Consider the following 14,732-nt stretch of genomic DNA (forward strand, 5'->3'; position numbering starts at 1 on the left):
GCTTTTTATTAAGAAAAAATATAGAAATAAGTTGTCTCAAAAAAGTAATACTCCCTCCATCCCAAATTGTAAGTCATTCCAAGAATTTTGGAGTTCTAAGTTTGACCAAATTTATATTATAAAATAATAATTATTATAGTAGTATCACTAGATTCTTTCTTAATTATATTTTCACAGTATATTCACTTTACGTTACAAATCTTAGTATTTTTCTCTATAATTTTGGTCAAACGTGAAAATGCTTTGACTCTCTAAAATTCTTGGAATGAGTTACAATTTGGAATGGAGGGTGTACATAATAAAAGTTATAAGTATAACTTTATAGCTTAAAAAAAGTTGCGAAAATATTTTTTTTCTAAAAAAAAAGAAGTCACGGGCTATGAACTGACGACTGAATTTGGCCCAGCGGTTGTTTGCCGAATTGGAATTGTGGTCCCCCGGCACCCGTGAGCTACATCGCCATCGGACCGTCGCGCAGAGCTTTGGAATCCTCGATTCTCTTTAACGTTGTTTTGTAGTAGTTGTTGCTGTTAGGATTTGGGACCCACACCGGGGACACGCGCAGCTCGTAAAGGGCTTCCAACGCATCTACCTGGCGTGCTGCCTCAACCACCACATAGGCACCCAGCATCATCCACCTCACGCAGCGCTTGATGTCCAGACAGTTTTGCCGAAGCACCAGTGGTTTGGCTTGATCTGACAAAAAAAATTTGAGGATCTTACTGGAGCACGCGTTGTGACTTGTGAGCTTGTGGACAACAGCGATGCAGGGGGGGCATGTCTGTGATTGAGTGACAGAAGGTTGAAAAGAACAGGGAGAATGAAAAGTGACGTTTCTTGAAGAGAGACATATGGCCTTATTTACTTGCACCTAAATTTTTTTTTTAAAAAAAATTCTCATCATATCAAATCTTACGACATATGCATAGAGTATTAAGGCCTTGTTTAGTTCGCAAAAATTTTCAAGATTTCCCGTCACATCGAATCTTTAGTCGCATGCATGGAGCATTAAATAAAGATAAAAATAAAAACTAATTACACAGTTTATCTGAAATTTATGAGATGAATCTTTTGAGCCTAGTTACTTCGTGATTGGACAATGTTTGTCAAATAAAAACGAAAGTGCTACAGTAGCCAAAAAAAACCAAAATTTTGCCAACTAAACAAGGCCTAAATATAAAAAATAACTAATTACACAGTTTATCTATAATTTATGAGACAAAATTTTAAAAATAGTTAGTTCAGTAGACAATAATTATCAAATACAATTATTATATAATACTCAAATCCAAAAAGTTTTTAATCTAAACAAGGCCTATATGGTGACGTCTAGAAATACTGGCCTGCGTCGTATATCTACCGCTATCTATGGCCTCAAACTATGGAACTTAAAACTGGTGTGTAATCGTGCGACCAGCGCTATCATGTGCTTGCGTTGGTGAAGCAGATAATGGCAGGCACATGATAGCGGTTTCCTACCTATGGGCTATGGCCCTGGCTCGCTGGATGCTAGGTGGCTTCTATCTTACAATGCCATTATTAGCACATAATTAGCACATGTTACGAGATATTAGTACATTTGAGAGCTAACTAAGGCTTAATAAGAAAAACTTAAAGTGCTAGAACATACTTATATACAATATGTAAATATAATAGCTACTTTTGTCGTATACATTTTACATTTCATCGTATGCAACAGTCTTATACACAACCAAACAACATATCTACTACGCCGATGGATGAATACGAGCACTCGAACAAAGCTTATCTTGTATGAGTCTGGCTCGACCGGCGCTGTGCAGTCTTCACAACTACAATCAAATACAGGCGTATCACTTTGCCTAATCAGGACCCCATGACACGGCCAATGACGATATAAAGTTTAATATTCCTATTGATAACGAAAGCTAAAGCAAATAAAACATGGACCCAGAGGGCAGTCTCAAACAGAAAGACTAGCAGTTCAGCATAGAAAACATAATAGAGATGCAAATAAAATCCTAGGTAGCATGAACACCAACAACCATGGTTGTTGCGAAGCCTACGTGCTTAATCACCTAAACTGCTGATTAAGTACAGATCATCTTTCAAATAATGTGTTATCCAACGGCCCTCCAAGGTGATGTATATTTGAAACAAAACTCTCTTTTCCAGTTCCAACTAAACGTTGAGTATTTCACCCCGATCATCAAGATGGCACTGTAGATTGAAGGCCACAATACAACACGTCAGTTCTGAACACGTTTCAGTGCCATGAATGCCAGTTAACGACTCGAAGATACAATACTTACTGTATGTCGAAGTGTCAATCTGCTCAGGCAGCTCCTTTATGTCAACCTCAAACCTCTCCTGCACCTGTAAGTATCAGATACATGAATTTCTGGTCAGGATTTAGTATGACATAATATCATATACAAGTAAAAAAGAATCCATGTCAACGGTACAAACTTGATTGAGAACATCAGAATCAGATGCAGAAGAAACAAATGTTATTGCAAGTCCCTTGGTACCAAAACGTCCAGCTCGACCAACCTGCAGAAGTGAATGCGTCAAGAATAGCCAATAGAATGACTATAACAAACCACCACTTTAAGGGGTGCAACAATTACCCTATGCAAGTACGTATCAGCAGAATCGGGCATGTCGTAGTTCACAACAATGTTGACACGCTCAATATCAATTCCCCTACCAACCAAATCAGTAGCCACAAGAATCCTCTTGTGTCCTTCCTTGAAGTTCTTGTACCGGGTCAACCTATCAAGTGACGCTGTTAGATTGATTGATCGGAAAGGAAAACAACCACAAACTGCAAATGTATAGTTCACATGCATATGCACATAGCTATTCACTATACAAAATATACATTATGATAAAATCCACTCAAGATCAACTATAGCCAATGGTTAACATCAGAAAGATCACAAGTCGTAACTTGTAATCGTTAGTGCCTTTGGAGATGAAAAGGGATACTGTTTTTTTCCCTCAAACACACAGGAGAGCGGCACGTCTTTATTATATTACAGAGAGAGAAGAAAGGGGAAAAGAATGCCCATACAAGGCAGCCTAAATACCTCACATAGGAGATAATATTTGGCTGCTAGACCTCTCCGCTACACAGAAATAACACACAATCCAACCAGGAGACTCAAACTACATCTTCTATACGACCAGCAAAAAAACTGGATTATTGGAGTAATAGTGAAAATACAACAATACTTTTGCTATGAAGCCTGGATTATTCAATCCAAACTGGCGGCATCTATATTCACCAAAGTCGCCCTACAAAGCATTGTTTATCGGGTCAATTTCTTTTGAACGTTGTGAGCTACTCCCTCAATCCCAATTTATAAGTCATTCTAAGAATCTTGGAGAGTCAAAGCATCTCAAATTTGACCAACATTATAGAAAAAAATAGAAAAATTTATGACATCAAATGATCAAATAGATATTACTATGAAAATATAACTAATGAAGAACCTAATAATACTTAGTATCATAAATGTTATTATGTTATCATATAAATTTGGTCAAACTTGAGATGCTTTGACTTTCTAAGGTTCTTGGAATGACTTATAATTTGGGATGGAGGGAGTAATTTGGAGGACCTGGGCACCTAAGAGATGTCAGTTCTTTCTTTGGCTTGCTAGTTGCTACATATAACAGACGTTGGACAGCAGACAGTTGGCTTCCAGAGGTTTTTGCCCCATCCAGGCCAGTGTCCTTTATGTAGCCAAGCTGCTGAAAGCATACAGCACATACTATCCAATTGTGTTCTCTAGACAGGTGTGGCCGCTCCTTTTCCGTCGCTACGGGTTGCTGGATCATTCCCCTTCCTCAGATGATAGTGTTATGTGATTGGTGGATGAGTTAATACTTTGGTTTCTGATGAAATTAAGTGTGGCCTCAATTCATTAATAGTCCTCACTGCTTGGAATCTGTGGAATCACCACAATGATTGTTTTCAATGGGGACAACCCTAGCATCCAGCATGTTGTTAGGAAAATCCTTGAAGAGGCACACCCTTAGCAGCCTGGGAACGGGAACATGACCCACGTTCCTGTTCCCATGTTCCATGTTCCAGGAACATCTACGTTCCGGAAACACGAATGTTCCCGTTCCCACATTATAAAATGATATCCCAAGTTCTCATTCCTGTTCCAGAATCAGAGATGGGAACATGGCTGCTATGGGCACACCTATGGGGCCTTGCAGGCACTAGAGGTCTTGCGCATCTAGAGGTTGCCAATAGCTATAAGATGATGGTTTTTGTTGGGTTGGATCGTGGTTTGATGTAAAAGGCGTGTTTGCTTCCGGTACGAGTTAGTACGAGTGTGTGTTTGTGTGAGCATGGTGGCTGTGTTGTAATTTATTTTTTATCTCCTTTTTAATACAACAACGATACGGAGCTCTCCTGCATATTCTACAAAAAAATTAAAAAAAATGGCACGAGCAACATTGTATCACCTAGAAATATAATGAGGATGGCATCACTGCCACCAGCAACATTGTACTACCTAGAAATATAATGAGGATGGCATCACTGCCTTTTACAACACAATACAGCAAGTTCATTGACATGTAAGCGTAACACCCCTCATATAAGGAAGTACAGTGACGAATGTGTTACAAGTTCAGCAAACAAGAATAAGGATCACCTACAACACAGCTAGTAGCTAACTGACCTTAAATAACACACGTGAAAAGTTAATCTCAGCATCGTTAAAACATGGCAATATTAACAAACTAGGAGGATTCTCCACGCGTTGCCGCAGGTATGAAGAAGGAATATAAATAGGATAGAATGTTAATCTCTAAGAATCAGAAGATGTATATGTATGGTGTTGGTAATACAACAATATATGTTAATAAATGATGTGGTTTACTAATGTGAATAGCTTGAATGAAGACATAATGGGATGTGTTAGTTGAAGGTGTTAGTGGATGCTGATGTGGACACTTTGCATGGTGAGATAGTTAAATGTGTTAGTGGGATGTTCTAGTGGATGTTGATGTGGACACTTTGCATGACAAGGGAAATAGCTAGTGGGGTTTATCTTTATAAGAGATATAGATAAAGGGCCACAGCAAAGGAAGACAGAGCACATACCTCTCTTCCTGTGTCATTCCAGAATGTATGCAGATTGAGGGAAAATTGCACTCGCAGAGCAATTTGTTGAGTTCTGCAGCTCTACTAACACTTTTAACAAATATCACAACTTGGTTGAAGTCAAGCGCATCTAAAAGGTCATTCAATTTTCGGTTCTTCTCTGCCTCACTCAATTTGATATAGTGCTGGAACCAGAAATGAAAGGTTAGCACAAGATGAGCAGAACGAGAAAAAAGGGTGGTTCAACTTTCTTATAAAAATAATTAAAAGTTACCTGAACTAGACCATGAAGGGTCAGTTTAGCCTCATCATCAACATAAATTTCCATAGGCTGTAAGGTAACAATGATAGATAAAGATATTAGAGTGCTGGAACCAATACAACTCCAGCCATTCCAAAAGGTACATATACATCAATTTATTCTGCTCATGTCAGAATTTTCTGCCTCCTGGAGCTTCTGTTATGCACTGAGGGTACTGGGATTTGACCATGCCAACAACATTCTTTGTGCTTCATATCAGAATTCCATCCAAAACAAAGCAGCTATGTCTGCATTGACCATAACATGGTACAAGCACCAGAAGCAGTTTGCATTGATGCAATGGAATCCCAGTACAAGTATAAAAATGTGGGTAGACAACTGATAAAACAAAAAAGACCTTGGGTCTACCATATAATCACCCTCCCAAACCCGATCCTGGCATTCTCCCCCCAAACGGTTTATGCTGACAACTGAAGACTCCATTTCATCACTGACAAATGGAATGTGTACAGGTGCCAAATAACAAACAAAGGACTAGATTGTCACCAAAGAACTTCACTATCCACGAAGTTTGTAGCTTATAGGAATTCATAGGTGGTCAGCAAAGCAACCAGCAATCCCCTCAAGCTACTGACAATAGAACTGACACCTATCATATTTGTGCATAACCACCCGGGGCAAGGGGAGACATAGATATGAGGAAGGGCAATTGAAATGAGTCAGGCCATAGGATATTACGTCTTGCATGAATCTCTTGCAAACAGGTCGAATCTCCTTGCTGAGTGTTGCTGAAAACATCATCACTTGCTTATCATGGGGAGTCATTTTGAAGATCTCCTGGACATCTCTGCGCATGTCTGGAAAATACATACACAAGTTATTAAGAGAACTGAATACTATGACACAGCGTGAAATGAAGAATTGGACTGGATACCATAAGGTTAAAATGGACTATAGCAAATATAGGAATTTGCCAGAGACAGCACCCTACCAAGTGATTCAAGCATCTTGTCACATTCATCAAGAATGAAATGCCGCACATTCTTCAACGGAAGGTCCTTATCTCTAGCTAGAGCCAGTATCCTTCCAGGCGTGCCGACCACAATATGGGGGCATTCATTCTTCAACAGATCCTTGTGGTTTTTTATGTGAACACCACCATAGAAAACAGCCACTCTTAATTCAGGCAGGTATTTGCTAAACCTCTCAAATTCATGGCAAATCTGCACGATGTTAAGTAATAAGACAGTCAGCATGTGCGGATAAGTTGAACAAATTTAAAAGTAAAGAACTGAGAAAACAATATGTACCTGGTAAGCTAACTCTCTTGTGTGGCACAACACGAGTGCCGCTACTTGTCCAGCAACAGGATCAATCTGCTGAAGAGTGGAGAGGACAAAAACTGCAGTCTTACCCATTCCAGATTTTGCTTGACAGATGACATCCATTCCAAGAATAGCTTGAGGGATGCACTCATGTTGCACTGATGTGGAACCAAACAAAGTTGGAGCAGCACCCCAGTAAGAAAAAAATCAACCTTGTCCCATTAATGGAAAGCTATACCATATTCTCCTCCAGCAGAAAATGTCAGAAGAATTTGTACCTGAACACCAGAAAAACAGGAATTTAACTACCATACTATTACAGGGGCAGATCAACAGGTTATTCCGCAAGGATAGATACTTGACCATTATTCTATGTGAGTCAATTTCAAAGAATGCCAGGTAAAGTGCAACATTTTTTTTACGTGAACAGTCAGTTTTGGTTGAATTTACATTTACCTGTTTTACACTAGCATGATTTGATAATTTTCAAATATAACATAACAAAGAAATGCAAACATAAGCTTTGTGTAAGATTATTGACGCAACAGAGATGCACTAAGAAACATATGCCCATGTTTTCCAAGTACACTAACACAGCAATAGCATGTGAAGGGGGGACTCACAAACCTATAAAACAACCAGTTCTTGTCTTAATGCTGTCAATTGACAGGAAACATATCGAGGAATTCTTGTGTTTGACAAAATCAATGGAAACTAAGGTACTAATATTACTCAAAGAAACCTTTTTATTCACAGGCATAGTTCTTAATGCGTAAAGGCGAGGCATGACATTGCGCCACCGCCTGGACGCCTAGGCGAGCATTTTGCAAGGCACTGGGGGGTCGCCTGGACGCCTAGGCGTCGCCTAGGCGACGCCTTAAGAACTATGTTCACAGGTATGGTTCAACTTCATATGGCAAAAGTTACAGTTTGTATAGCTAAGCAGTTAAAAGTGATGATATAAATTTTACAAAGGTGTTGCAAAATCCAATGATTGAACTAGAATAAGAGGGGACATGATACTGAAAGGCAAACAGCAACAATACTGGAAAAGATGCAACTTTTCTTGGACATTTGATTAAAATTGTTATGATTTGTCTTAGCCAACTTATGCATGCTAGCACTGAGCACCTGAACCAAACTAAATAATATTAGATTCCCAGATCATGTCCAGTTAAAACTCCAGCTATCATTTCAATAGAATTCAAACAAAGGTGCACAAAGCCTAAAGCAACAAGCTGCAAAACCATAGCCGCTAGGCTATGGTTGAACAAAAGTCACAATTAGATAGCACTATTGCACTTCAACAGAGGGCCATCCCTGGGCAGGGCAAGGTGAGCACCTACACAGGCCCCCAAATTCTTGATTAGATTAACCCTGTATTTATTTTGTTAATATGCATAGTTTCACTAGTTTAAATAAGAAGAATCCACAGAATTTGCTTATTTCTTGCTCTCTACTTATCTGTGTACTTATTGCAAAAATAAAGAACTGATTATATATGTTACCAGATTGTTAAGGTAGCCTTTTTCCTTCAACAGTTGTACAACATTTTTGGGTGGCATTGGGGCCTCAGATAGTCAGTTTCAGTTTTCATGCCGAAGTATTATACTATTATCACAGTAGAACAGACTCTACCAAATGTTCAGCATGTCATTTTTGAGTATCACATACTATTAACACACACTCTACCTGATGTTTAGTATGTACTTATTTGCAAACATTGTTTCAACCCTCTCTCCAAATAAACATACACTTGTCATTTAGAAAATTTACCCAATGTTTATGGTGAGATTTTGACATAGATTTTATATGAAAAAACATTGACATTTCCGTATAGTTTCTATGAAAATATGGCATTTCAAACAAAAGGTGATTAATATCTTGAGTTGAAAGTACTTTACATACTGAATATAATAACATCAATGTTATGTCATCTGTGTATTCTTTTTTATAGAGATTAATGGTCAAAGTTAAACATGCATTTGATTTTGACATAAGAACTGCTAAAACTAAACGTATTTTGAATTGGAGAGACTAGATCTTATCATATCCTAAAATTTACTTTACACAGGGTTCTTGATATGTTGGGAATGACCCTGCTTCAACACATATTAAGGATTTCAACACATATTAAGGATGTCAAGTAGCTTGATTTCAAACTCAAGCCCATGTTTAACATCCCTCAAACCGTGCATCACGGCTAAAATGATATTAAAGGGCATATAAGAAAAGTAAAGTAAACTTGCCTTCGGAAGGATGCTCAAACCCGCAGTCCTGAATGGCGCGGAGAAGCTCCGGCTTGAGCAGGAAGTCTCTGAAGCCCGAGCTGTGGATCCCCACGTACCCCCTGTCGACACACACCGCGAAACCCCAATCGGTCAGATCAGACTACACAACCACGAAATCTAGCAAGCAAGAGCTCTCCCGTGGAACGTACTTCTTGACGACATCTGCGGAGCCGTTGGTGGCGGCGCCGTCGACGACATTCTCCACCTCTTCCTCATAGTCGACGAGGTCCTCCTCGTACACCTCGTTGTCCTTCGCCTCTCCCATCCTTCCTGCGGGCTGTGGTTGTCAGCAACATCATGAACGCATGGTATGAGCGTCACGGAACGCAGACGATGCGAACCGCCGAAATAGTCGCAGCAGAGCATCAAAACGCTCACCTCGAGATCTCGGGTAGAGGAGAATTAAACCGGGCGGTCCGCGGCGGTATCGACTGCAGAGAGAAGCGTCAAGCACGGCGATAAGAGGATGACGGGGGTTAGATTTTGGATCTAGGGTTCGTGGAGGATGAGAGGAAGCTAGGGTTTGGAACCTCAGGGCGGATTCGTGCGCGAACCGAATTGAGAAGGAATCTGAGGGGTGCGTGCGAGACGAGGCCGCGGGTGGGCGAGAGGAGTTTTGAAGAGGCGATAGGTGTTCTAGCTCGAGGGCCTGACCGCCTGAGACCGTGGACGGCTGGATGCCACAGGGATCCGCCGCCCACTTCGCGTTGTGGTAGTACTCTGGTAGAGCAGTTTTTTTTTTTTTTTGACATAGCCACGTAGTAGTCTTGTCAACTCGTTTCAAAAAAACAAAAAAAAACTCCAAGTGAATTTAACCACGCGTTTACATAGTATATAATTGGTTATTATATTTCTATTTTATACATGAAACTGTCGTTAAGACAAAAATAATAGATTTATTTTAGTTTTGTAGGTGAGATGACACAAGTAATACTGCCTATATTTTTCATATCATTAATCTCTATCCATTGTGGAAATCATATGTGCCTCGCCACCCTTAGCCATCGATGAGATCAACTTTGGGACATGAGTGGATCGAACTTTGCAGATATTTGAAAGTATCTAGCAAGTGGTCTAGAGGAGGGTTGAATAGGCCTTTTCCACCTATCATATGTGCCTCACCCCCTTGCCTGTTCTACCTATCATCCCCACATTCATTGTACTTTTTCCTAATATTTGTAAGAATCATAGCTAGAGACCCTAAAGCCCTAACCTCGTCTGATTAGAGGAGACAACTTCATTGTCCGAATCAAACAAATTTGGCCAATCTTAGTGGTATTTCATCATGTAGAGGTTTCATTTGCATTTAGTATCAACATATTTGATGATGACTTGTCAGGTTAATTATGAAAAAGAGATATAGAGAGCAGTTGCTAACATAAAAGTTGACATGGCAAACTTAATAACAACACCATGATACTCACTACTAAGGCTACCCTTATAGGCTGGTTTCGGCATGAATGGATATGAGAAAAATTAAGAATTGAATGCCATGAAAACACTCAGAATACTTATTTAGCATCGGAAAATGATGCAATTCCTTATTTAACATCAAAAGATAAATGTTCTCCAATATAGCATCGGCTTTATTTTTGGTTCCCCAAATAGCACTAATATTTTTAAATCTGACATCTAACATTGTTAACTTGGAGGGAAAAAAGACCGTTTTGCCTTTGTTTTTCATGTGTAGCACATTGTCCAAAATATGGTGATGTCATAGTTCATAAATAATCAATGTAGAGAAATGGTATTGCAAAAATTGTTCAGTGTATAAAATGTACTACCAAAATATGTTCACTGTCAAAAATGACACTTCATAAATAATCTCAGAGAAATGGTACTGCAAAAAATGTTCAATGTAAAAATAAACATACTAGCAAAATATGTTCAATTTTAAAAAAATGGCATTATTGAAAATTTTGTTAATAAAATCACTTTAATGTGCTATTGGTGTTACACATGGAAAAGTAGGGACAATAAAGTCTATCGGAGATTTAAAACCACACAAACACATGCTATTGCATCTGACCATAGATTATATATATAACAAACATCAAACATACTCATTTGTAAATTATATGAATGATGAAGATTTAAAACCACACGTCCACACCAGACTATCGGAGACGATTTTGAAAAAAAAAATAGGAGTAAAAAGGTATTTTTCATGTTCACAACATGCTCGTACACAGAACCACTACACATGCGGATTTGCGAACCCTCTGCGTTGGGTATCTGTGAAAATAAAATTTTCTACATGCGGTAATCTGGAACCGCCGGTTCAGTTATGCTGGGCTTTTAAAAATAGAAAAAAAAGATTTGTAAAATCACACATGGCTGATAGGATTTGAACCTAAGATCTCGCCCTCGCATGTAAACTCCTCTACCACTCCACCTATCACTTAGTTGTGTCAATATTAGAGTTTAGTTCCTCACATATTATCCTAAACCGAGCATATATTGATTATTTGAGGCCTTAAACGGATTCCAACGAAAAAAGTTGTCAACTACGAAGTTTCATAACTTTTGAAGATAAACTTTTGTATTGGTAGTTTCTCCATCCGAGGTAATTTACAAAATTTGAATTTCAAATTTGAGAAAATCAAACATAGTTTTCGATGACAAGATGATTTTAAATAAAAAAATTATCAACTACAAAGTTTCATAACTTTTCGAGATCTACAACTTTCATTTTGATGGTTTTTTCAAACGAGGTCATTTGAGAAGCTCAAAAAATTTAATTTCAAATTATTTCTACATACGGTTTTCTTAAGAAAATGTCTGTAGAAATATGATTTTCACTAGCAGTTTCTTAGGAGAACCGCCTCTAGAAATACATGATTTCTATAGACGGTTTTGTTAGAAAAACCGCAGACAGTTTTTTAGTCGGGCAAGCCGATTTCTTTCCACAGGTGTTGTTTAATTGAAACCGCCTGTAAAAATTATATTCCACCGTCAGCGTAATGTTTCTTTGTACTAGTGTAAATAATATTTTACTTTCATAACAAATTAGCGAAACAAACTGGACTCTTATGTGCCTATGAGGCACGGCATGGATCTTTTTCTATTTGTGGTCTGGGTTATACATCCTATGTGTCACTATTTATTTGAACTTATCAACCCTGTTTATTAGTTATGGTATAATATTTTTTTCATAATAAATCAGCATCAGCTCATTTATCAGCCGAAAAGACCATAATTATCAAAATATTCAGTAAATTTTTTATGAATCTATTTAAATCGAGCCATAACTACAGTGTTATTGCGTACAGCTATATATCTAGCCATGAGGACCGAGGGGCCACATGCCCACATCGTATGGATGGGTGGACCTCGATCACTCACAAAGATATGCACTCCAAGGCTAGGTACAGTACGTACAGGTAGCGCCGAACGCCCCAACCGCCCAAGGGCTGCAGGAAACACGACGTAGATACGTTTCACATCAATGATAAGGATGCACGTGATTTTGCTGTCGTCCCATGCGTGTATTCACGTGTCACGAGCGATTTTTCTCCACCCGACAGTTCACACGACATTCGCCGTAGCAGCTAGTTAAACCGATGGAGCGCGATCGAGGCCAGGCGCCATCGGCCATCCACAGATCACGCGCGACTGACCGGCCGGGAGCGCACGGCGAGCTAGAACTAGAATGGCCACCACAGCCGGCGCCGGAGGCGCCGGGAAGCTGAAGCTGCTGGGCGCGTGGCCGAGCCCCTTCGTGAACCGCGTGCGCGTGGCGCTGCACCTCAAGGGCCTCGAGTACGAGAACGTGGAGGAGGACCTCACCAACAAGAGCGACCAGCTCCTCGCCTCCAACCCCGTCCACAAGAAGGTGCCCGTGCTCCTCCACGGCGACACGCCCGTCTCCGAGTCACTCGTCATCGTGGAGTACCTCGACGACGCCTTCCCCGGCGCCGGCCAAGCCCTCCTCCCCGCCGACCCCTATGAACGCGCCGTCGCTCGCTTCTGGGCCGCCTACGTCGATGGCAAGGTGCGCCTTGTTGTTTGGCTGATAAGCCATGACAGAAAGTGTCGCTAATTTATTATGAGAAAAAATACTGCTTAATAGATTCGGCTGTGTTTTTTACTCACTGTCACTTGTAACGGCCAGTGCTAGTATGATTTACATTTTGTATGTACGGTGCGAGAGCATGCATGCAGTTGCACGGCATGATGGTGAAGGCGATCCTGGGGGCAACGGAGGAGGAGAGGGCGGCGGCGACAGCGGACGCGTTGGCAGCTATGGAAACGCTGGAGGGTGCGTTCGCCGAGTGCTCCGGCGGGAAAGAGTTCTTCGCCGGCGACGAGCCCGGGTACCTGGACGTCGTGCTGGGGGGCTTCATCGGCTGGTTGCGCGCCTGGGACAAGGTGGGCGGCGTCAAGCTCCTGGACGGCGGCCGGAGGACCCCGCGCCTCGCCGCGTGGGCGGAGCGGTTCGCCGCGCTCGACGTGGCCAGGGACGTCATCCCGGACCCCGACCACATCGCCGAGTTCGCCAAGGTGCTGCAGGCACGCTCCGCGGCAGCAGCCGCCGCCGGCAACTGAGCTCGATCACAAGTGAATGCTGCTCTGCCTTCCTGAGAAGTCATGGTTTGTTTGGCTGGCGAGGATAAAACATGGTTTGTTCACTGAAATAGCTCGTTGGCTTGCCATCTGTTTTAGCAAAAGTATGCATGCTTGTTATTTATTCATAATAATTGATCGATGAACATTGGCTCCTGTGTCGATTCGTTCAAGAAAAAAAGCAGATAATTCATTGTTCGGGTAACAATTAGGATTTGCTGTATAGCCGCATATATATGTTGTTGTTTGGCTCCTGCCGTCCTGCGCAACTTAATTAAGATGTGCTGTTTAGCATGTTAAGGCCACACCAAGCACAGTAGCATGGTACTATAATACATTCATGATATTTTTTAAAAAAATAAAAAATAAAGCCGGAAACTTTATTAGGGGCATAACGACGTGTGGTGGACAAAGTTTCTATTCGTAGAAATAATTAACTATATGATACGTACGTGTGTGGTTCCTGATGCCAACATGATACGTGTGTAGTTTTGGATCAGCCGATGTGGATTGAACAAGAATGGGTGGTCCTGGATTTGTAAATTGAGTTTTTTCTCAAATATGCAAAAGTCTTGCGTATTAGTATTATATTAAGATTAAAAAATAGTTTGATTACAACAATGCGCCACTTAATTAATGGCGCACTATAGGAGGCAGATGATTTTACAAAGAGCTTATCCTCATCTAGCGGACTCTGAACATTGTGATTACTCACGCACGATATAAGTTTCGCCGCCCCTGGTCTACCAGGTGCCTCATGTGCGTGAGGATCTGTATAACTGTGGACAAGGCTTGGCGAAAGCACCATCAGTTCCTCTCATTCCATAGTTGTAAACTGATTTTTTGAAAAAAAAATTTGTATATCAACTGCACATTATTGTTATATATATAGTGCAGATGAGAAAATGAACGAAAACAAATTAAGAGACTGTCAAGATATACTGTAAATTATTAGGAGTTCCATTTTGCCGTGCTGTTATCTAAAGAAACATGCATCCAATACATTAAACATACTTTTCATTTCGTGGTTTCGTAACCTGGAACAAGCATTTAGGCCTTCTTTAGTTCTCAAAAAATTTTATAAAATCTTTCAGATTCCCCGTCACATCGAATCTTGCGACATATTTATGGAGTATTAAATATAGATAAAAAAACTAATTGTACAATTTATCTGTAATTTG

The 14,732-nt window shown here is 40.4% G+C and overlaps 2 protein-coding genes across 6 annotated transcripts; one reads left to right on the forward strand and one right to left on the reverse strand.

Moving 5' to 3' along the window:
- LOC110433915 (DEAD-box ATP-dependent RNA helicase 15) lies at window positions 1,602-9,670 on the reverse strand. 5 transcript variants are annotated; one of them, XR_002451351.1, is made up of 13 exons: window positions 9,364-9,663; window positions 9,135-9,255; window positions 8,944-9,044; window positions 6,680-6,852; window positions 6,361-6,592; window positions 6,108-6,226; window positions 5,382-5,438; window positions 5,108-5,292; window positions 2,610-2,754; window positions 2,449-2,532; window positions 2,292-2,355; window positions 2,058-2,199; window positions 1,602-1,811 (listed from the first exon to the last, which is right to left on the reverse strand). XR_002451351.1 is itself a non-coding variant. In XM_021457012.1 (13 exons), exons 3-13 carry the CDS (start codon window positions 9,248-9,250, stop codon window positions 2,189-2,191), a joined length of 1,287 nt encoding a protein of 428 aa, XP_021312687.1. In that variant the 5' UTR covers window position 9,251; window positions 9,364-9,416; window positions 9,516-9,670; the 3' UTR covers window positions 1,618-2,188. The 5 variants fall into 5 exon arrangements, 4 of the variants coding, with proteins under 4 accessions (XP_021312687.1, XP_021312685.1, XP_021312686.1 ...); XM_021457012.1 differs by having other exon boundaries at window positions 1,618-2,199; window positions 9,135-9,251; window positions 9,364-9,416; window positions 9,516-9,670; XM_021457010.1 differs by having other exon boundaries at window positions 1,618-2,199; window positions 9,364-9,416; window positions 9,516-9,670.
- LOC8075007 (probable glutathione S-transferase GSTU6) lies at window positions 12,555-13,776 on the forward strand. Its single transcript, XM_002455739.2, has 2 exons — window positions 12,555-12,979; window positions 13,150-13,776. Exons 1-2 carry the CDS (start codon window positions 12,638-12,640, stop codon window positions 13,531-13,533), a joined length of 726 nt encoding a protein of 241 aa, XP_002455784.1. The 5' UTR covers window positions 12,555-12,637; the 3' UTR covers window positions 13,534-13,776.

This window comes from Sorghum bicolor, chromosome 3 (genome assembly GCF_000003195.3).
Source record: "Sorghum bicolor cultivar BTx623 chromosome 3, Sorghum_bicolor_NCBIv3, whole genome shotgun sequence".
Classification (NCBI taxonomy): domain Eukaryota; kingdom Viridiplantae; phylum Streptophyta; class Magnoliopsida; order Poales; family Poaceae; genus Sorghum; species Sorghum bicolor.